The sequence below is a fragment of the Anabrus simplex genome, chromosome 8 (genome assembly GCF_040414725.1).
Source record: "Anabrus simplex isolate iqAnaSimp1 chromosome 8, ASM4041472v1, whole genome shotgun sequence".
Classification (NCBI taxonomy): Eukaryota; Metazoa; Arthropoda; class Insecta; order Orthoptera; family Tettigoniidae; genus Anabrus; species Anabrus simplex.
The window spans coordinates 195,837,005-195,859,752 of NC_090272.1; the positions used below are offsets into that span (position 1 = coordinate 195,837,005).

Here is a 22,748-nt window from a genome sequence, read left to right on the forward strand (position 1 = left end):
GGTTGGGGCAAAAGTCATGGCAACTATTTTTTTTCTTGAAGATATCAGTCCGGTTGGAAAATGTGACATATACAGACGAAAGGATAAGGTGTTAACTACATGTGTGGACAATGAATAGCACTGAAATATCGTAACACACTAATGTATTACGGTAGTATACAGGGCAATATGGCCTTCCCGGTGCAAAAGAATGACAATACAGTACACATAAAGTTGACATGACACACCTGGGCCTAAAGACCCTCAAAGTAGTCCCCTGCTACTGACACCACACGCTGCTAACGATGTGGGAGGCGCTGAATACTAGCTGCTTCAGCATTTGCTGCACCATGTGTGAATCGGGTCACCTGTTGGCGCACAGCATTAGCAATGTCCTCTCGTGTTGCAAACCGCCTACCATGTGGTGGTTCCTTAATCTTTCGAATAAGATCAAAGTCGCAGGGCGAAATGTCGGGAGAGTACAGTGGGTGCTCCAATTCTTCCCATCCCCAACATCGCAGTAGCTGCCCTGCACACTCTGCTTTATGTGGTTTTGCATTGTCATGCAGGATTATTGCACTGTCCACAAGATCCGGACGTTTCTCCCAAATGCCAAGTCGTACCTGTCGCACTAGGAAGTCCCTGTAGTACTGTGTGGTCACTGTTCTGCCATGTGGAACAAAGTGGCAAACAATGACACCCCTGACGTCATACGCGATGATCACCATCAATTTGACTGGAGAAGGATTCTGATGGACCTTTTACCACCTTGGTGATCCAGAATGTCGCCTCTCCGCGGACTGACATTTCAGTTCTGGTTCGTATGCCCTGGCCCAGAATTCATCGATGGCAATTATTCGTGATAAGAATTGATCACCGTCCTGTTGCCAGCGAGCATAGCGCACCCACCTTTGAACTTCCGTCAGTGCATGCGGTACCCACCACGATGCAATTTTGCGCAGTTGCAGCTCATTACGCAATATCCTGTGGACGGTGCGTTTCTCAATGCCACTTGCCCTCTCTAACTCCAGCAGCATCCATCGTCTGTCTTCATCCAGGAGCTGCACGTCGGTCCACACACTGACAGGTCGTCCCAAATGTTGCTCATCACTGGTTGACACATGTCCTTGTTGGAACTTTCCTAGCCACTGTGCTACTGTACGGTATGGTAGGGCATTATTCCCAACGGCTTCCACTAGTTTACTGTGACATTCCATCGCATTTCTCCCTTGGAGAACGGCTATTTTGATGTAAGCGCGCTCTTCAACACGGGTTACTTCCATCTCGCACTACACTCACCAACTGACTGATTTCACAGTCCTCGCTGCGCTACTACCATTTATCACAGAGCCATCTATTCTGCATACACACTATGCCTACAGAACTTCCACACGACACATATACGTTTGTGATCCGTTCACATATCTACAAGAAAAAAAATAGTTGCCATGACTTTTGCCCCAATCCTCGTACCTCTGTTGCGACCTGTTGACTATGTTATGATTTTCTACTGGTTGAGTCATCATACATAAAGTTTAAGGATATTGGTGATTTTTCTTCGACATTCTGCATCTAAATACAAAGTATGTTACAAGTGTTTATTTATATACCCACCTATTCAATACAAAGAGATCTTTTTAGAAATTAAATATTATTATAAAATGTTAAGGGACATGTTTCGCCCATATTAAGGGCATCATCAGCCTCAAATTCAAACCTGTATGGTGAAAAATCAGGATCCTGATTGCTCTTACAAGCCATAAAAAGAGGATATCATTATAGGTGTCAGTCTAAACATACAAAATATTAGAATGTCCTTGGCTAAAATTGCAGTATCAAGCTGCATGTCATAAGTTCACATGAATATACTTTCCGGAGCATTGAAAAACTTGTTGGGGTAGGGCAGTAAACAGCTCAGTCTTTATAATGAAACAGAAATGTGCCTCCTTGAAGATGATAAGAAAAAGCAAAGCTGATACACTGTTACAGATGTCAATATCGCATGTTGTGATAAGACAACAGATCTCTTAAATGGCTGTTCAGCTGCCTATAGTCTATTTAACTGGCTGAAGGAGTGAAAGTCGAATGTGTTATGATAAGATAACAGTCTTCCTTACGTAATTGTGGGAGCAAGAAAAAAGCATTCGGTTGTCTATAGATGTATTTATCTTATTTGAAGGACGAAAGTCTAAGGTTTATCGACGTTGATAGAGCTCTTTGGTGTGAAGTCTGTAACAAGAGGAGAGTGAATGCTTAGGAAGGTATTTTTGAAGAGAATGTGGGTTTAAAGAAAGGTAAAACATGGAAAATGTATAAAAACACTTACCCTTTCATCTGTGAAGATGTAAATCAGTTATGGAAAGGTTAGTTGAAGAAAAATAACGTTATGTGTAGGTTCATTTATTCCTTTGACTGTTAATGCAGTTGCTATGGTAGCGTTGCATGACTGACACTTGTACTTCTGGTATTGTATCGATGTGAGATTGGCGGAGGAGGGTGTGGTTGAGGGGAGGGGGTAGGCGGAGCGTTAAATTTATGTATTGTTGGTTGCGAGAGATTTACATGGTCGGACAGGGAGGGAGTCGTGTTGGGTTGCGGGAGAATTGTGGGGGCGGGCATGAAGGGAGTCAAGTTAGTTAAAGTAGTGGAGGTTCTAGAAGATGTTAACTTAAGATTTTTAAGAATGTAGTTATGTTTTGAATTTAGAGTTTGCAATAATTTGGGTAAACTTTCGTATAATGGATTCTTGACTTCAATTAAATCATTGAGGTTTAGATTTTTGTTGTAGGTTTGAATTTGAGGCTGATGATGCCCTTAATATGGGCGAAACATGTCCCTTAACATTTTATAATAATATTTAATTTCTAAAAAGATCTCTTTGTATTGAATAGGTGGGTATATAAATAAACACTTGTAACATATTTTGTATTTACGTACATTTCAATACGGACCTGACATGAGAATTATAACATGTAATGTAATTCTGCATCTAGTCCAAATTATAACATTGGGAATGTAGAGTTGCTCCAAGCATCAATGATGCTGTTGATGTGATAGAGGTAGTTGGTAAAAGATACCAATATTTTTGATGAATCATGTACAGACCACTTATCAGATGTACTACGTGACAGTGAATCAGATATTAGTGAGAAGTAAGTGGTACTGAAATGGATTTTTGGTCCCTCCACATCAAATCATAGATGACAGTCTCGTGTGTTGGTGAATGGCAGTGACTCAGGTATAGTGGTGAACATGTAAATATAGATAATGTAGTAGATGTTGGTGCTGTGAATGGTTTGTAAGATGAGAATCCAGGAGGTGGGGGTGGGCAGAGGAATTTTGAACCATTTAAAAGTGGAAAGTCTAACGTTCACTACTCAAAGATCTTCAAGTGCTTATTTGGCGGTGATGCTTTTATTCCAGGCTTGAATTATCCGGTCAACAGCACATTGCAGGCTGAGTTCAGAGCCTTCTTGAGGCACATATAAAAACTGATAAACTCACAGAAGTGATGTTCACGTATACAATACCAGGTCATTTAACCAAGTTGATGTGCCTCAGTGTTGGCTACAGAAAACACGTTCAAGCCATTTCATAATTTGTTTATAATGTTTAATAAACTGCCATCAGATCTACAAGTGCTACCATTTAATATGTTCAGATTCGAGCTTAAAAATGAGTCAATCATGCATCCTTTTAATTCAACGCTGGAATACTTTGAAATTAATGACCTTTGTTACTTTCTGAAATTACATATTATTCTTAGCATATGTATGTATATTTTTGGTTTTACTTTCTCAGACAATATGTGACATTCTTATGACTGAATATTTTAAGTTCTGTTCATTGCTCCATACCAACATATTTTCTACCTTTAGTAACATATAGCTGATTCATTCCACAGTTTACAGAGATTCCTTCTTCTTGCCAACTAATGTTTGCCTTTATTCTGATCTTTTAGGATGACTTCATTGCTTTGGAAATAGAAAATGGACATCCAGTCTTAACGGTTGATCTTGGATCTGGACCACAGAAGATAATCAGCGATAAGAAAGTAGATGACAACATCTGGTACCAGGCAGTCATTGACAGGTAAAAGAAAGAAAGTTGATGTAATATCTCAATTTTACAAAGATTGTAGTTAAGTGGCTTTCTTACTGAAAGTAATGCTTGGAACAGGGTAGTTTAATATCATGTGTCGATAACCATGTGATTAGCGTAGTACTATTTTAAGCTCACATGAACCAAATTTTCATTTATTACTAGAAGAAACAAATGAATGAATTATTTGTTTACAGTATTGTGCAAATTAATCAGAACAAGATATCTTTTTTGTAATTTTTCCAGTGATTGGCAACAGTTGCTTATTCTTAGACCCCATGTTTTCTATGCATTCTTTGTGCTGTTATTCATTGGTAATTAATTTGTGTGATGTTTGTTTTACATTAAAAGTGATTATTTTGATGTGTGTCACTTTCGAGAAATTCAGAAGTTTCCTTGTGCAATTAGTAATATCTATGCCTTCAATGGATACAACTCCCAGGAAGCATAGTGCGATTGTAGCATTATTTCAGAATACTTCCACGACACAGAGAGCTACTAAATTTGATATCTGTGTCAGGATTAGACAACAGAACACTGGAAGAAAGTTTTTTCTCTCTGATGGGACAGAGAGTTCAATATGTGAGCCAAGTAAAGAATGAGCCTACAAATTCTACACATTTGCAACACACTGTAAAACACCCTGTAAAGGTGATGTTTAGGGGTGTTTCATGCATTAAGGACTGGAATCCTAGTACAAGTCGACAGAAGGATGGAATTTGACCAGTATATCCAAGTACTAAAGGAGAGTTGTTAGATATGTAACATCATATGTTGACTAATTGTTGTTTTGTCGTGGGTCTTAGAAAGTAAGGATGTTTGTATGACTTTGATCGCTGATGAAAAGAATACCGCTTAGTCAAGCAGCTCATCTCCTTACTCCCAAGTCTCCCCAGCCCAAAGTTTTCAACATTTAAGCGAGACTACTCTTTTGTCAGAAATCACCCAGAATAAATAATGTTGCTTTTCTGTTGATTTTTTTTTTTTCAGTTCCTGAATCAAGTAATCCTGGTAAGGTATAATGATACACTAGAACCATACTCTAATTGTGGCCTTACTGGTGATTTATATGCCCTCTTCTTTACATTCTTAATACACCCCTAAATGCACTCATAACCAAATGAAGAGATCTGTAACCTTTATTTTTATGTAATTACCCCAATGAAGATCTTTTGTTATACCGGTATTAACACCTAGATGTATTAGGTGAATGACTGCAAAAGAACATAATATGTGTATATCATTGTCATGTTCAGATTAATTTGCATGGGACTGTATTTATTTAACAGGCAAGGTCTAAGTAAAAACCTATTAAATATTCTAATCCAGGTTAAGTTGGGTGGAAATATAGTGAGTAGTTTGGCTTATGCCGATAATTTGGTCTTAATAGCAATAGCTAAAAGCCAGCAATCTAATATCTTGGAGCTTGAAAATAGGTGCAACAAATATGAAAAATTAGTATTTCCAATGCTAAAGTGGTGTCAGTTGGGAAAAAAGCTTAAAGAGGAATAAATGTAAGATTGGGAATGCAAACCTGGAACATGTGGATCATTTCAAATATTTATGATGTGTAATCTCTCAGGATGGGTATATAGTAAATGAAATTATATCATGATGCAGCATAGCTAATGCAGTGAGCTCACAGTTTTTTTTTCTCTATTTGCTTTACATCATAACGACACATAAAGGTCTTATGGTGAAGATGGGATAGGAAAGGCCTAGGAATGGGAAGGAAGCGGCCGTGGCCTTAATTAAGGTACATCTTCAGGGCTGCCGACAGTGGGGTTCAAACCCACTAACTCCCGGATGCAAGCTCACAGTTGCACAATCCTAACAGCACGGCCAACTCGCCTGGTACCTCACAGTTGTGATTAACAGTATTTTTTAATGTCAAGAATTTCATTTTTGGTCCATATTGAATCGAAAACCCTACCCTTATCATGATTGTTAACAGTATTTTGCAATAAAGAAGTCAGCTCTTTGACAGAATTATCCTAATATCAGTCTGTTTTCAAACTGAGTTTGTTGCACAGAAGTGAAAGCTGGGTGCATTCAGGATATCTTATTCATAACATGGAAGTAAAAGTTGTGAAGGTAGCGAGAATGAGTACTGGTACAAACAGGTGGGAACAATGGCAAGAGGACACTTGGAATGAAGAGATAAAGGCTACATTAGGAATAAACTCAATGGATGAAACTGTATGCATAGCTATTTGCAAGTAGAGCACTGCTGAGGTGCTTAGTTAATTCACAGAGGCTTGCAGACTGAATACTGAAAGACATAACAGTCTCGAATAAAGATATATGTTCATTTAATGACACACTAACTTAGATAGGCTTTGGATGATGAGGGGATAGGAAAGGACAAGGGGTGTGAAGGAAGTGGCTTTGCCTTAATTAAGGAACTGGTGTGAAAATGAGAAACCATGGAAATCATTTTGAGGGCTGATAATGGTGGGGTTCAAATGCAAGTTTCCAGCTACACAGTCAGCTCTCTCAGTGGCACAGTTCTCTCTTGATTCATGGTTTGTCAGTTGCAACAACATAATCTGTTTCTTACTCTACAAACTGTTTCTTCTCTTTCTTGCTATCATTGAGAGAAATTAAGAAATTTTCTAGTTTGAAAACAGTTGTTTTCTAATGTGAATTTTCAAAGGTCCAAGCAGTTAGTGCAGTTGTGAGTTATTCATGTTATACCTTTTATTGCCAGAGATGCCATTGTTCATTTGTTTAATATTTTAAAAATTGAAACTAAAGGGCCAATTTTCTCTTTCAGAACGGGTAAGATCATCAAGCTAACAATTAACGAGCAGGGCAGTAATGGTGAACAGATCTCGCACGTGACCAGTGGAATACTGAAAGGCTCAAAATCTGTTCTGAACTTGGATCAGGACCACTCCAAACTGTTCGTTGGTGGCTATCCTGCAACCTTCAAAATTCAGGACAGTGTTTCTTACCAGTCATTTGTGGGTGAAATGGAGGAGCTGGTGATTGGAGATACACCAGTTTCTTTATGGAACTTTGTTGATGCAGAGAACAATGAAGATGGTGCCACAGAAAGGTTTGTCTCTACATAATACTTTTTCATTTTTAAAGTTCATTCACTGTTTACTTTAACTGCCTCTGTGGATCAACGGCACAGTGTCAGCCTCCGGATCCCAGGAAGCAGGTTCAGATGGGCAGAGGTAATCTAATCTTTGAAGGGCAGAATAAACTCCATTCAACACTCCATGTCATACGATGTTACAGTGCAAAAGATCTCTGGTAACACATTTGGTGTTTACCCAACAAAATTAATTAAAACTCAGCCATAGATGCTATCAAAGATAGCATACTCACTGTGTCCTTGTTGATGTGTATTACTGGGCGGAACAAAGGAAATGTTATGTCGTGAGAGTGTATTACTGGGCGGAACAAAGGAAATGTTATGCAATGAGAGAAGTATCGCTAGAGCTTGTGATTTGAAGCATTGGTTATCAGTTGTATACTGGTTTGAAGCATCTCTCTTTGCAGCCTTTCCCTTGTGCTAAGTGATTGATTGTCTGTCTATCTTACCTTTTCATTTCTACATAACTACATCCTATTTCTACTCTAATTGTTTTTCATATTCATGCCTTGTTCTACCCCAACATTTCTCACCACCTACACTTTCCTCAAGTCCTGGGTGGCTCAAAATGTGTCCTATCATTCTAGCTCTTCTTCTGGTCAAATTTAACCTTATAGTTCTCCTCTCACCAACCCGATTCAGTATCTCTTCATTCGTGATCGAATCTAACTGTCTCACCTTCAACATTCTTCTGTTATACCATGTTTCAAAAGCTTCCATTCTCTTTCTTCACTGGTTACTTTCCATGTTTCACTTCCATACAATGCCACACTTCAGACCAAAGTCTTCATGAACATCTTTTTTGTATGCATATCTATGATGTGAACAGATTTCTTTTCCTAAGGAAGACCTTCCTTGCTGTGCTAGTCCGCATTTCATGTCCTCCATACTTCCACCATTACTAGTTATTCTACTACTCAAGTAACAATATTCATCTACTTGAAATACATTTTCAAATCATTAGCTTGTCTTAAGTACATATAGTACAAGCCGGAGATCCCCGGAGATACCAATGGGATCTGAACTCGCCTCTTTTATAACTTCATTTCCTAGTTTAATATTTCCTGTATCTTCTGACTTTGTTCAACTGCATCCCATTACTTTCGTTTTGTATTTATTTACATTCATCATATAGGGTGGCGTGCACCAACCAAGAGTAAGTTCTACTTCCGTAGTAAAGTACTCTTGAAGTCAGCATTCGGCGACTTCCATCATCATCATCATCATCCTAAACCATCTCCAGTTTCCCGGGTGTGGTATATGAGCCTCCTCCATCTCATCCGGACCTTGTACCATTCTTCCTCCACCAACTTGTCCCAATCATGACCTCTCAGCAGTACATCACTCTTAACTAAATCTATCCATTTCCTTCATGGCCTTCCCACGGGTCATCTTCCTTCTACCTTTCTGTCAAATTCCTTCCTTGCAGCTCTTTTTACTGGCATCCTCTTCATGTGACCAAACCACTTCAGTCTTGATATCTGAATCTTATTGAGGAGAGAATCATCTATTCCTACTTCTCTAATTTTCTCATTCCTAATCTTGTCTTTCCTGGTTTTCTGGATCATAGTGCGTAGGAATTTCATTTCAGCTGCCTGAAGTTTAGAATTATCTCTATTGGTCAGCGTTGTAGTTTCGAGACTGTATGTAAGAATTGGTGTATAATAGGACTTGTACAATGTCATTTTTGTTTTCATGGATATTTGGTCATCCCACAGCAGGTGTCTTACCTGGTGGTAAAATTGTGTTGCCTTATTGATTCGATTGTTCACCTCATGTTTTGCTAGGTTGTCATTTGATATAACGCTACCCAAGTATTTGAAAACTGGAACGCTGTCCAGTTGAGCTTCATTTAACATGACTATTGGTTCTGCTCCTTTCCCATACACTTTCATCACCACCGTCTTGGTCTTGCTGATGTTTAAACCATATTTCTTAAACTCCTCATTCCAGCTTTGTATTCTCTCTCCCAATTCCTCTTCTGAGTCACTCCAGATCGCAACATCATTTGCAAATGTGAAGGCTTTGATATCTCCATGTTCTTTCCTTTTAATAGATTTAATTACTACATCCATTACAATAATAAATAGAAGTGGTGACAATGAGCTGCCCTGCTGCACTCCTCTCTTTGTTTCAAACCAGTCCGACAAACCACATCCTACTTGAATACAGCTTCTGTTCCCACTATACAACATTTTCACTTTGTCTATGAGGCTGTCTCGCACTTGAAGTTCTTTCATGCATTGCCAAATTCTTTCCCTTGGTACACTATCGTATGCTTTCTCAATGTCCAAAAATATTAGAAATAAAGGCTTGTTCTTCTCCCAGTATTTTTCCATTAGCATCCTAATTGCAAATATAAGGTCTGTAGTTGACCTTCCTGGTCTGAAACCATACTGCTCTTCTTCCAAAATTGGTTCAACAATATCTCTGATTCTGGTCTCTATTATTTTTTCCAATATTTTCAGGCCATGAGACAGTAGTGTGATACCACGGTAATTAGTACATTTTCGTCGGCTTCCTTTCTTGAACAGGGGTACAATGATGCCCATCTTCCGGTCCTCAGGATAGTATTTTCCTCCCATATCTTGTTGAGCAGTCTGTAGAGCCATTGGATTCCTGAAATTCCACTGCTTTCAGCATATCTGCACTTAGTTCATCTATGCCCACTGCCTTTCCTTTCTTCATGCTCTTGAGCGCATTTTCAACCTCAAGCCATGTAATTGGTGGTTCAGTTGTGGTTCCTCGACTTGGCTCTCCTCTATCCGTTGTTATGTTTTCTGTATTTCCATTCAGCAGCTTTTCGAAATAGATCTTGAGTTCTTGTTTAATTTCTCCCTCTTCTTGTGCCAGAGTTCCATCATCACGTTTTATTGCTTTTATGGTCTCTTGATCCCTTCGCTTGTTTTTCACTACTCTGTATAGCAATTTCATATTTCCTCTACTGTCCTCTTCCAGTTTGTCTGCAAACTCATTCCATTTCTTCTCTTTTTTTTCCCTTACAATGTTCTTTATAGCAAGTTTCTTGTTCCTGTATACTCCTTGAAGTCTTTGTATTTCTTGTTCATTTCGTTCTTGTCCCTGTTTGTTTTTTCTTGTCCAGTGCCTTCTTTATTTGGTTTCTTTCTTTCACCACTGTTTTTCACTCTATCATTCCACCATGGTGTCTCCTTTTTTCTTTTGATAGAACTTGTAACTCCACATAGGTTTTTGGCTTCTCCCACAAAGGTGTCTTTGAAGGCCTTCCATTCTTCATTAACGCTGGTTACTTCACACTTCAGCAAACTCTGTTGAATCCTTAGTTTGTATTCTTCCTTCATTTGGACTTCTTGCAACTTCCAAGTTTTAACCCTTGGTTTTTTCGTAATAAGTTTCTGCATTTCATTTGTCTTATGTTTGAAGTCTACTACCAACAATCTGTGGTCACTGTCCATGCTTTCACTAGGGATGACCTTTACATCTGTGATGTACCTGCCACCATCTTTATTTGTGATTATGTAGTCAATCAATGTTCTATACTGGCCATCCCAACTGTACCTTGTTATTCTGTGACTGTCTCTTTTTTTGAAGAATGTATTTTTGATTATAAGATCGTTTCTTCTGCACAGATCTAATAGTTGTTCTCCTTCTGGGTTCCTTTGTCCAAATCCATGTGGACCAATGATGTTCTCGTACCCAAGTCTGTCTACTCCAACTTGCGCATTTAGATCTCCAATAATAATAATAACATTTTCCTCATTAACTGTATCTTCCAGGTCTTGCCGAAATTTCTCTTTGTCTTCCTCACTTCAGCCTGTCTGTGCGGCATACACTTGTATGATGGTGTACTTAGTGTTCTCCAGTTTTATGAACATTTTAATGATTCTATCACTTTTGCAGATAACTTCAGCTGTAGCATCAGTCCCTTTGTTAATTAAGAATCCAACATCATTTTTCGCTACCTTCTCCTGTCCACTCCCGTATAATTTATAACCTCCACAAAGTGTCTTACTTCCAATCCCTTTCCATTTGGTCTCACTTAATCCCAATATTGATATTTTTCTTCTATCCATCACGTCTAGGAGTTCTTCTAACTTTCCAGTTAATGATAGAATGTTCATAGTTCCAATTCGGTATTTGGGTCTCTTTTTTATTTGGGGTTTCCTTTCAGAACATTGTATATCATCAGCCTTACGGTCATCATACTTTACAATTTATGAGAGTAAATTACTTCCAAAGTATTTTAGTCCTTTCAGATATTCCTGGAGTAAGTTACTACAAGAGTAAAATGTTGAAGAGCACCATTTTGTAGTATATTACTAAAGAAGTAAATAACGCACGAATATAGGTTAGAATTTACTCTCACGTCGTGGATGGACTAAGCTAAGTTTAGGCTAGACTTGTTGACTAATGATAATATCATGCCATATATGAGAGGAAAGACATTTCAAACGTGTTTATGGATTACTTAGAGTATATTGACGATCTCGAAACAGAAAACGATGGAAAATGTAATAGTGCGTACAGTGCACGAAAGGTGGGAGCCGTATAATGTGCACACGGAGAGAGTTTCAGGAACGTTTTTGGTCTTAGGAGGAATCCTTTACTTTCCTTTTAAATCTACTTGGAGATCACTTACAGCTGAATTCCTGTCTTAATTTTGTTGTATCTCTCAAATTACAGTTGCTGTGTGCCCTACGAGTGTTTCGTACTGGAACATTTCAGTATAGTTGCCGGTGATTTATAAATTAATGTTTACCGCACAACTGCTGGCCGTATCTTTCATTGTGTGGTTAAAGCACTAGTTAAGGCTAATAGGGAGGTACGCCTGCAAACGATGATGATGGTTTGGAAAATAAAAGGATATTGTTCACGTTGGCAGGTTTCCACACATCGTGGGTGCAATTGACTGTGACTGCACACATATCCCCATTTTTTTTGCCCTCTCGGTGACAACGGTGAACTTTTCAGAAATCGGAACAGGTATTTATCTTTATTTTTCTATTTGCTTAACGTTGCACCGGCACAGATAGGTCTTAGGCAACGATAGGGTAGGAAAGGCCTAGGGATTGGGAAGCGACCGTGGCCTTAAGGTACAAACCCAGCAAGTGCTGTTGTGAAAATGGGAAAATTTCGATGAAACCACCATCAGTTTTAATTTTTCCTGCGTGTCCATGACTTTCTGCTTTGCTTCCGCCCACGCTTTTAAGTCCTTCCACAGAATCTTAACTTGCTTTTCTCTGTGTTTTCCGTCACTCGAAGCATTGAATTCTTCTGTCACGGCTTTCCATGAATTTCTTTTCTTATCCAGCATCTTTATGTTGTGTTTCTTACACCCTATATCCTTTGCATAGATCGTCATTATCTCTATTAACAAGCACTTATCTTTTTCGCTTATGTTTTTCTCCTGTTTCCTATCACACATAACCTTATCCATTTAGATTTCTTTAAAGAAGATACACAAACACAACACTACTCCGCGAGTAACGAACGCTACTTCTATAGTAGTAACTAAAAGAGTAAATTGTATTTCAACTCTCCGACGTTACTTCCAGAGCTTATAAATCTCATATTTATTCCGTATTGGCTCAGCACAACTAAGGTTAAGTTATGAGTAGGTTCCCACCTTCCAATACTTATCAATTTCTATATAATAGGCTTATTAATTACATAATATAAACCATATAATCTCTAGTACATGTTTCGTTCCGATTATGGAACATCTTCAGCTAAAATTTGATAAAATGGCAAGACAATTAAAATACATTGATGTTGTGATGATACAAAAGCTAAAAGATATGATAAAATGGCTCGAAGGTTAAAAACATATGATAATGATGATGAGATAAAGTTCATTCATGTTGGTTAAAAATTCAACAAGTCAGTGTTCAAATGACTAAAAACGGCGATAAGGTTCTTCTTCATGTTGGAGACGTGTACATTTTGTTGATCTTGAAGATAAATTGAAGAAATACAAGATTTTCTTATATGTATTTATCGGGGGAACTCTTGATAAAATAATCGTAGTTGAAGTTGAGTTTTGGTAGGATTATTGAAATGAGTCTTGTAGTCAGTCTTGTCGTATTTAACGTCCTCCCTTATGCCGTATTGTTAACTGACTGAGTCCTGTACACAGAAAATCTTGTATTTCTTCAATTTATCTTCAAGATCAACAAAATGTACACGTCTCCAACATGAAGAAGAACCTTATCGCCGTTTTTAGTCATTTGAACACTGACTTGTTGAATTTTTAACCAACATGAATGAACTTTATCTCATCATCATTATCATATGTTTTTAACCTTCGAGCCATTTTATCATATCTTTTAGCTTTTGTATCATCACAACATCAATGTATTTTAATTGTCTTGCCATTTTATCAAATTTTAGCTGAAGATGTTCCATAATCGGAACGAAACATGTACTAGAGATTATATGGTTTATATTATGTAATTAATAAGCCTATTATATAGAAATTGATAAGTATTGGAAGGTGGGAACCTACTCATAACTTAAGCTTAGTTACTTCCAGAGTAAATAACTCCCGTAGTAATTTATTTCTGTAGTATGGACTTCTTTAGTAAATGCTACTTCCGTGGTAATTTACTCCAAGATGGTGCACGCCGCCCATAGGGTATTAGTAAGAGCTTCCGTGGTTCAGACGGTAGTGCGTCGGCCTCTCACCGCTGGATACCGTGGTTCAAATCCCAGTCACTCCATGTGAGATTTGTGCTGGACAAAGCGGAGGCGGGACAGGTTTTTCTCCAGGTACTCCGGTTTTCTCTATCATCTTTCATTCCAGCAACACTCTCCATTATCATTTCATAGCATTTATCAGTCATCCATAAATCACTTTGGGAGTGGCGACCCTATTGTACTAACAGGCTCTATATGGTTCATTCATTACATCTCTGACCCGGTCAAAGACTGGAAAACAGGTTGTAGGTTTTCATATTGAGTATCAGTATGGTGGGGTTACCTCTCTCAAAGACATTTTAAAGCTACTGCCAGCAGTTGATCAGGACACTTCTACCATGGAGTACAGATATCTCTTGCAGCCATCCCTAACCTGAAAACAGATGCTGTTTGGTGGGTTCCATTGTCATTTCTTACACTGAGGAGATTACCACCTAACGGAACACATCCGCCAAAAGTCATCCATCCCCTTAGGTGGTCAGGTTATTTGGTGTTGAGACAGTGCCTGTACAATCTGAATGCCCAAGCAGACTATGGAAAAGTGAGTGAAAGGGAAGAGAGGCTGAGGCCAACCAAGATGGATGGACTCAGTACAAAACAGCATAAGATAGCAGAACGTGGATTGGAACACGGTGTTGGATGAAGAACGGCGGATCCAAGCCTGTGTCCATACCATTCAGCAATTTTTCCAGATCTTGTGCAGACTCAGAGAAAATAACAATATCATTGGCAAATCTCATGGTTTTGTTTACCCGTCTTTTAACTGCAATTTCTTTTCCAAATTCATCTCTAATTTCCTTTATGACTTGATCTACATAAACATTGAATAGGACTCTGAGGATAAAGTAAAACCCTGCCTAATTCCTTTCTGGATAGCTGCTTTCTTTTCATAGCCCTCTATTCTTACAACTATAGTTTGATTTTTGTATAGACTGTAGATAACTCTTCTTTCTTAGTTATTGATCCCGATTACCTTCAGAATCTTGGATATAATTTATGATAAATATGAAATATACTGAAAATACTTGAACTTATGTCTCTGTAAGTTTGATATTTAGCTGTTTTCAATTAGTAATGAAAAATGTAAAATTTATTCAAAATGTGAACTAATTTCTTTTCTGTAAAATAAAACCGATATTCTTGAGAAATGATATCATATTCTGTATGAACATTTTTTAAATTGTTAAAATATAATCATCATTATCATCATCATCATGTCACCAGTTCCAGATTCCTGGATGTTGATTCAGGTTAGGTTATGTGTATAAGTGAAAACAATTTTTCATGTATTATAAGCTAGGTTATGTTCCCGCCCAATGGCCATGATTAAGGCGTCAAGTCTATATGGTCTGACACTATGGTTAGCTGGTTTGAGTAGCGCTGGTGGAATAAACTTCACCATCAGAATGTTGACTGGCAGGATACGAGAGGTGGTGGTATAGAATTAATTGATAATCGCTAGATTGTGTGCCAAAAGCGTGTTTAAATTACAAACCTCTCTGCAGTGCTCGTATGGAATGAGGCATATGACGCTGTCAACATTCAAAGATACCTGTTTGCAGTCATGGTCCCATTGAAAAAATAAGGACCTGTCACTCTATCACTGCATATACCTGCACAAACCAAAAAAACTCCATGAACATTTAATTCCTCTTCAACTACAAACTGTAGGTTTTCATAAGCTCAGTACATGCAGACATGTTTAGCTCTTCCATTTAACTTAAAACATGCTTCATCAGATCACACAATTGTTTTTTAAAAGGATCACTTTCACTTCGTATCACTTGCCACTCACAGATTTCAAGTCTTTGATCAGGATCATACTCATTTAGGGTATGTAGCAATGTCAAATGACACTTTTTAACATTCTCCTTATACTTCTGTCAGAAAGTTGTAGTTCCAAAAGAGCTTCTTGCTGATTTCTTGGGTGATGGAATGAGGCCTGTACAACGACCTGCAGAATTTCTTCTGTAGTTAATGATTTTGGATGGCCACTGCATGGTTGATTCAGCTACAGAATCTGTCGCCTCAAACCTTCAATTTAATTTGTAGATAGCTTGCCTGTATGGTGGCTGAGTATACGGGAACTTTTCAACCATAGTTTCTTACATCTTCATAATTTCGATCAAGTTGCTACCATTTCTGTAAAACAAGCATGTGCTGTTCTGTGGAGAATTTTCTGTTGATAATGTACGCTTCTCACACTAACAGTGAATGCACAAATAAAGCCAGCTTGTTACTAACAAGCCAGTCCTGCCACTACACTTAAAACAAATTTCCTTCATTGCACACAGGTTCTGCCTTTACTTAATTAGCTTAAATTTCTCCATTGGCAATAATGTAGAATGATGTGCAGTGTTTAACTGATTTATGCCACATCCTGTATAATATCTAATTCCCTTATTATTTCTCCAGGGACAAATTGGTCAACCTTCAGCCGAGCACTGGTTATCGCTTCAATGGTGACAACAGTTATGTCAAAGTTGATGGTAAGCAGTTCCCAATGCGCTTACAAGCCGATGTGCAACTTGATTTCAAGACTTATGCTAAGGATGGACTGCTGTTCCTAGTCAGCAAAGGCAACAACTTCTTGTCTGTTGAGTTGAGGAATGGTAATGTTGTCTATCAGGTAAGTTAACAATATTTTCTTGCCAGTTGTATTTTTAAACCCCTCTACCACAGTTTCCAAGTAGCTGGAGATCATTTTTGCTTTTTAAATTAGAATACTTGTTTTATTCCGGAGGACCTACTTGGTGAGAAGCGACACATGGGCAGCATTATCAACAGTTGCATAGGTATGTGTGTGCACTGCGGTAGTTATAGTTACCACTGTTAACTTCAAGAGTGAAAAGTAAGCCTATTTATACAGGTTGTATAAAAACTCAGCTATTAAACTTTAGGGATGTATTCCTCATATAGAGAGAAGAGAAAAAGGTAATGACAACATTGATCTGGAAGTTTGAATTCGGGAGCTGTTGGACTGCGAACCCTACCAACAGCAACTTTGAAGATGGTTTTCCATAATTTCCTATTTTTGCACTAGGCAAGTGCCAATCTTAATTATAGGTCATTAAGATTTCAGCAGACCTCTTGGCGTTTTTCAATAGAAATAAGCTACATGCTGACACCACTTAGGTGTTAATATGGTCCCTATCCATGGTATTTCATCACATAACCATGATATGAATATGAAAGTGAGGTATGATGGAATTTACAACAGAAACATTTCTTCCCTGGTGTAGACAGTTTTACAGCAGGTAAAAAAAAAAAAGCTTAGTGAACTTATGCGTTGAATCTTCCAATTTCCTTCAGAGTTATTTTGATGCTATTGTATTAGTCATGTATTTTGTTCCATGTTTCATCCTGTATTATTGAAATGAAAGGAGGTTAGATTCTTTATGACTTCATAACACCATACTACTAATATTTATTCTAAAGAGAGATAAAAGCTTGCCAGTTTCTACTTTGTTAATAAAGAAGTTTTTCTTTTTTCAGTGTTGACTCAGTTAATACAGTTTTAAAGCTTTTCAAACTGTTGAAACACTAATTAGAACACAGGTATACTATAGTGTTATAAAGCCAAGTAAAACCTAACCTAACATTGTTTTGAAAAAAAAAAACCCTACTTATTAAATTTGCAACAGTAAATTGAATAATTAATAATAAAATTAATGATCATCTGCTGCATGTATGCCAGCCTACTAGATATATCCAGGTTTCCCAATTTATCTTACATATTAACAAAATTGGTGGCATTGATTAAAAAGATAAACTATTGTTACTTTAACCGAATGTACATTCTCTTATTCACAATTAGAGAAAAATGAATTATAGTGTGTCTAGGAATTATTTTACAAGAAACATAACTTGAATCTTACCTTCTTTTTTTTTTCCATGGTAACATTATCAGTCTTTTTGTTTTCTATAACATTTTTGTATTACCCACTCATTAATTTTAAAGTTTCTTCATATGTGTAGATTTCAGTCCTAATTCTTTTCTTGGTTGGAACTTCCATGTTATAGTGTAATAGTAGTCTAAATATTAGACTCTTGTAATACAAATTCTAAAGAAATAAACGCATGAAACACCTGCAGACAGTTATACCACGGCACCAAGTTTCACTACATTTTCAGCAATCTTACTGCCAATGGAATAAAACATTTACTATACCTTCTGTATAAAAATGCTATAGTTAACATCTGTTGGTAGTATGCAAGTAAAATTTTAACTTCCAAATAGCAAAACTGCAGTCTACGTATCTGGATGTTTATAGTACATAGTGCAGGCACTTAGAGGAGTTGTCTGACAGTGAGTTTGAGGCCTTGGTCTAGAAAGCCAAGATTAATGTCCAGGAGGATTCATCACATCTCATAATCTGCAGGCCTATTGGTTAAACAGTAGTCACTTGGTAGGCTAAGGCCCATCAGGGCTGTAGTGGCATGTTGTTTGTTTGTAGGCTAGACTGGAGATGAGATTTTATTAATCTCACTACAAATGTTCACCTGCTTGTATTACAGTTTGATCTGGGCAATGGCCTCTTCAGCGTTGCCTCTCCTCAAGTGTACAATGATGGCAAGTGGCACACAGTGAATGCTGTGCGGCAAGGAAAGACTGGCCTACTCAGAGTGGATAGCGTAAACGTGGCCGACGGGACGGCTCCAGGAGATGCCAACGAACTGAAGATCTCACCTTTGCTCTACTTCGGTGGCCATCCCAAACACAGACACAGGGCAGTCACTCGTGTTGCTTACGATGGCTGTATCGATGAAGTCCAGATAGATGGAACTGTTGTGGATCTCAGCCAGAATCTGGAAGCATTTGGTGTGGCACCAGGCTGTCCAGTGAAGGTGAGTTTACTGTTTTACACTCCATGAAACTCTTCATGAGCATAATAGTTCCCCTAAAACTATCCTTGTATAATTCAAACCCATTATGTTGTTACCATTGTTGTTGTTGTTGTTGTTGTTCAGCTTCTTCGGATCCCTTTCATCTCAATCGTGTGTGGGATTTTTATATCTTTTCAGAAAAATTTCTGTCACGTTCAAAGTTTCGAGATTTTGTTTGACCTGTTTGTACAAATGTGATGTTTTCTTACGTGACTAGGTTCTGTAAATTATGCTAGTTAATCTTTATTCTTTCATCCTTTCTAGATGCCTATAAAAACTGAGTCATATTATGATAATGGTGTCCATTAAGGGTTCTTATTTATGGCATAGTTCTTCGTTGAGTCTGTGGTATCTTTCTCTGATTGTAATCCTTGGACCTAGTATCGTCCTCAGGATGGTCTTCCTCGTTGAGTCCGTGATATCTTTCTCTGTTTGTAATCCTTGGACCTAGTATCGTCCTCACGAAGGTCTTTCCTTGACTTCTTAACAGTTTTCCTTCTTTGATGATTAGGGTTTCTGCCATGTAAAGAACTCCAGGTTTTATTATTGTAGTATAATATCTCACTTTTGCATTGATAGATGTGGATTTTTAAAAATAAATCCTCCTGCATGGAGGGACATTCTATACCCATTTTCCTGGCCCTTTCCTCTAATGATATGTCATTTTTGAGACCTTCACTGGGCTGATGACCTAGATGTTAGGCCCCTTTAAACAACAAGCAACAGCAAGAAACCTTCACTAATCCATTCCCATAGAAATTTAAACTCTTTTGGATCCTGTTGGTGGGTAAAAAGCATTCTGGTGCTGTAGTGCCGTCCAGCATGAAGACTGTTTTCTTGCATAACTGAAGGGCAGCCTTCATGGTTATGGATAGGGCAGCTTTGATTTGGACTATTGCTGTTATTATTATTATTATTATTATTATTATTATTATTATTATTATTATTATTATTATTATTATTATTATTAATATCCTTGTGGATGCAACAGAGAACCACTCTCAAGTGGACTCCATTTATACGGACTTCTCAAAAGCTTTTGACACTGTTAACTACGATATCTTGCTGCAAAAACTAACAGGCTATGGGATTAATGGGTCTCTCCTCTCCTCGTTTGAATCGTATCTTAAAAATCACCTGCAGATTGTTAAAATAAGGAATCATTTTTCTGTGCCTATTATTGTTATTAGTAGAGTTCCTCAAGGGTCTCACCTTGTGCCCTTACTTTTTACTATCTACATAAATGACATTAAAAATATACTTAAGAATTCTGAATTGCTTTTGTTTGCTGATGAGGCAAAAAAATTTACGCAAATTAATTGTCCACTTGATTGTTTAAAACTTCAAGATGATTTACATTATCTGGAAAAGTACTGTATTTGAAATGGGTTGCAACTTAATCATGAGAAATGTAAAATAATATTGTTTTTTTTAAACGAGAAGAAAATATCATTTCAGTACAAATTTAGTAATAACAACATTCTAACTCCTGTTTCACAAGTTAATGGCCTTGGTGTTTTATTCAGTTATAACCTATCATTTAATGAACATATTGAAAAAATTTGTAAGAAATCATTTCAAAGATTAGGTTGCATTACTAGATATTCCAGGGAATTTTCAAACTTAGCTAGCTACCTGTCGATTGCTGTATGTATCTATGGTATGTCCTATACTAGAATACAGTACACCTGTTTGGAACCCTTCTCATCAGACCTCTATCCTTAGATTAGATTCAGTGCAACATAAATTTATTCGTTTATATTCATTTAGAGCAGGATTCTCATATGAAAATATTGATTATACAGCCCTACAACAGTCCTTAAATCTGCATAGTCTGTCACAATGCTGTGAATTCCTGGATACACTCTTCATTTTTAAATTGCTTCATTCCTTGGTGAATTGTCCACAACTCCATGAAAAAATTAATGTACATGTACCAGACAGACGCACAAGGTTCAAGAATACATTGTCTACAAATTGGCATAGAACTAACTATGCATTCAATGGGCCAATTGAACAAATGTCAAGATCTATTAAAGTATTATTAATAATAATAATAAATGAACATATTAAAAGAATGCACCAGACAACAGACTTACCAACAAATAGTTGATTTTCTACAAAACAGGCGAATGCACACCTCTAAGTACTTTGCACAGTCCTAATGGGCTTATTCATATAATTTATATATATAAATGAACAATAATGGCAAAACAGTGCCCAGATTTAGTGGTTTACGACATTGTATCAACACTCCATAGACTGATTCCAATCCAATCCAAATATAATATTCTTGACCAAAGACAAACACGGACTTTGATGAACAGGTCAAGGAAACTTTACATACAAACATGTTCTAAATTATACCATAAAGAAATATCAAGAAACCATTTTTAAGAATTATCCCATTAGGAAATTAAGTTGCTTGGTAATATGCGTGTTTGGAATCTCTTTCAGTAACAAAGAAATGATCATACCCTCAATACAGGTAGTATTTGCTTCTTCCAAGACACTGATGTTAGTTAGTCAATCTTGCCATTTCATTCTAAATATTCTCCTCGGACAGGGCTGATGTTTCTCCAGGCACATTATGTGCCTTTTGTAGGTCATCCAAGTTTTACACCCATCAAGAAGAGTTTGTATTACAGTAGTTTGGTACACATAAAAGATTAGCCTGGTTAGATGTCATTATTATCTAAGAACTTTTTAAGAAGATGACCAAAATCTTGGAAAGCACGTTTCAGATGATGCAAATGAGGAATCAACAATTAAACCCATTGAGCTGCTTCTCACAGTATTTGTTAATCTCATTCTAAATTTTGTCCAGTTTGCAATGGGGCAGCAATTTTACACTTTACAATCTAAATGAAACGTCTATGAGGGTAAATAAGAAAGAAAGTTTCTTATTTTATTGCTCAGAAACAAAGGAATGGAGCTCGCACCAATGGTTGCATGTTATAATTTTTTAATCATACAGAATGCTTGAATAACTTTGGTTATTATGTCAAAAACTATGGGAGTGATGGTAAAATAAAGCAGTGTTCTTTACATTGATCTACTTTTTACCATTAACCAACCAAACATTAGAAAATGTACTTTTTTGACTTTTGTACTTGTATACAAAATTCTGATCCTATACTTGTTTGTTTCAGGTTGCCTCTTTGGTATCCTTTGATGAGCACAATCCAGGCTATCTCCGCTGGCCCAATGCATCTGCCAGGAACTCATTTGAATTCAACTTCAAGTTCCGCACGATGGCCGAGAAGGGTCTCATCATGTATGCTACCGATCGTGAACAGCAGAACACAGTGTCCCTGTCACTTAACGGTGGAAGACTGGTGATGCGAAGTCAGCTGGAGGAACTGGCAACTCGACAAGGCACCAAGTACAATGACAACGAATGGCACGTAGTGACAGGCACACACACTGAAAACTCCCTCAGTCTCGACATTGATGACTTTGAGACCTTCACGTAAGTAATAATCATCATTCCACTATCTCCCATTGCCCAAGTGCAGTGTAAGAGCCCTGTCCATCTCTGGTACTTTATTTCCCTTGGATATTACACCATTCTACAACTCTTCCTCACATGATACGGTAGCCTATATCTGGATTAGGAACATAAGGAACATAATCGTGTGAAACTGACTAGCGTGGTGCATAATTTGTCTTGTGATAGCCTAGGTATGGATATGGAAAAAGTGAAATTCCTTTCTAATGAAGACAACATTAATATCTTTCAGAAAGTGACTGACATCCGCATCTTTAAGCACGCAGAGGTCGCGAATGTTGAACTAACACATTTGAGTTTCGACTCCATCGATTCAACTTGGTCAAAGTTTTTCAAAATGGCGGCCAAAGTCATTCTTATTACATGTCATAAACCTCATTTTAGGTCCGTATTGAAAATTTTTTAACAGTTCAACAATAATAAAGGTGTTTCAATTTATTCCACCTATTCAATACTTATATTTTCACTTATAGTTGTTACATAATTAAT

At 37.5% G+C, this 22,748-nt stretch overlaps 1 protein-coding gene across 1 annotated transcript in view; it reads left to right on the plus strand.

The window, feature by feature from the left end:
* LanA (laminin subunit alpha) overlaps positions 1 to 22,748 on the plus strand; it is a 389,558-nt gene that overhangs the window by 306,844 nt on the left and 59,966 nt on the right. Inside the window, exons 45-49 of the mRNA XM_067152600.2 lie at positions 3,941 to 4,071; positions 6,857 to 7,141; positions 16,277 to 16,490; positions 18,380 to 18,709; positions 21,901 to 22,220. Coding sequence (XP_067008701.2) covers positions 3,941 to 4,071; positions 6,857 to 7,141; positions 16,277 to 16,490; positions 18,380 to 18,709; positions 21,901 to 22,220 — 1,280 coding nt within the window. The remainder of the gene's footprint in view (positions 1 to 3,940; positions 4,072 to 6,856; positions 7,142 to 16,276; positions 16,491 to 18,379; positions 18,710 to 21,900; positions 22,221 to 22,748) is intronic.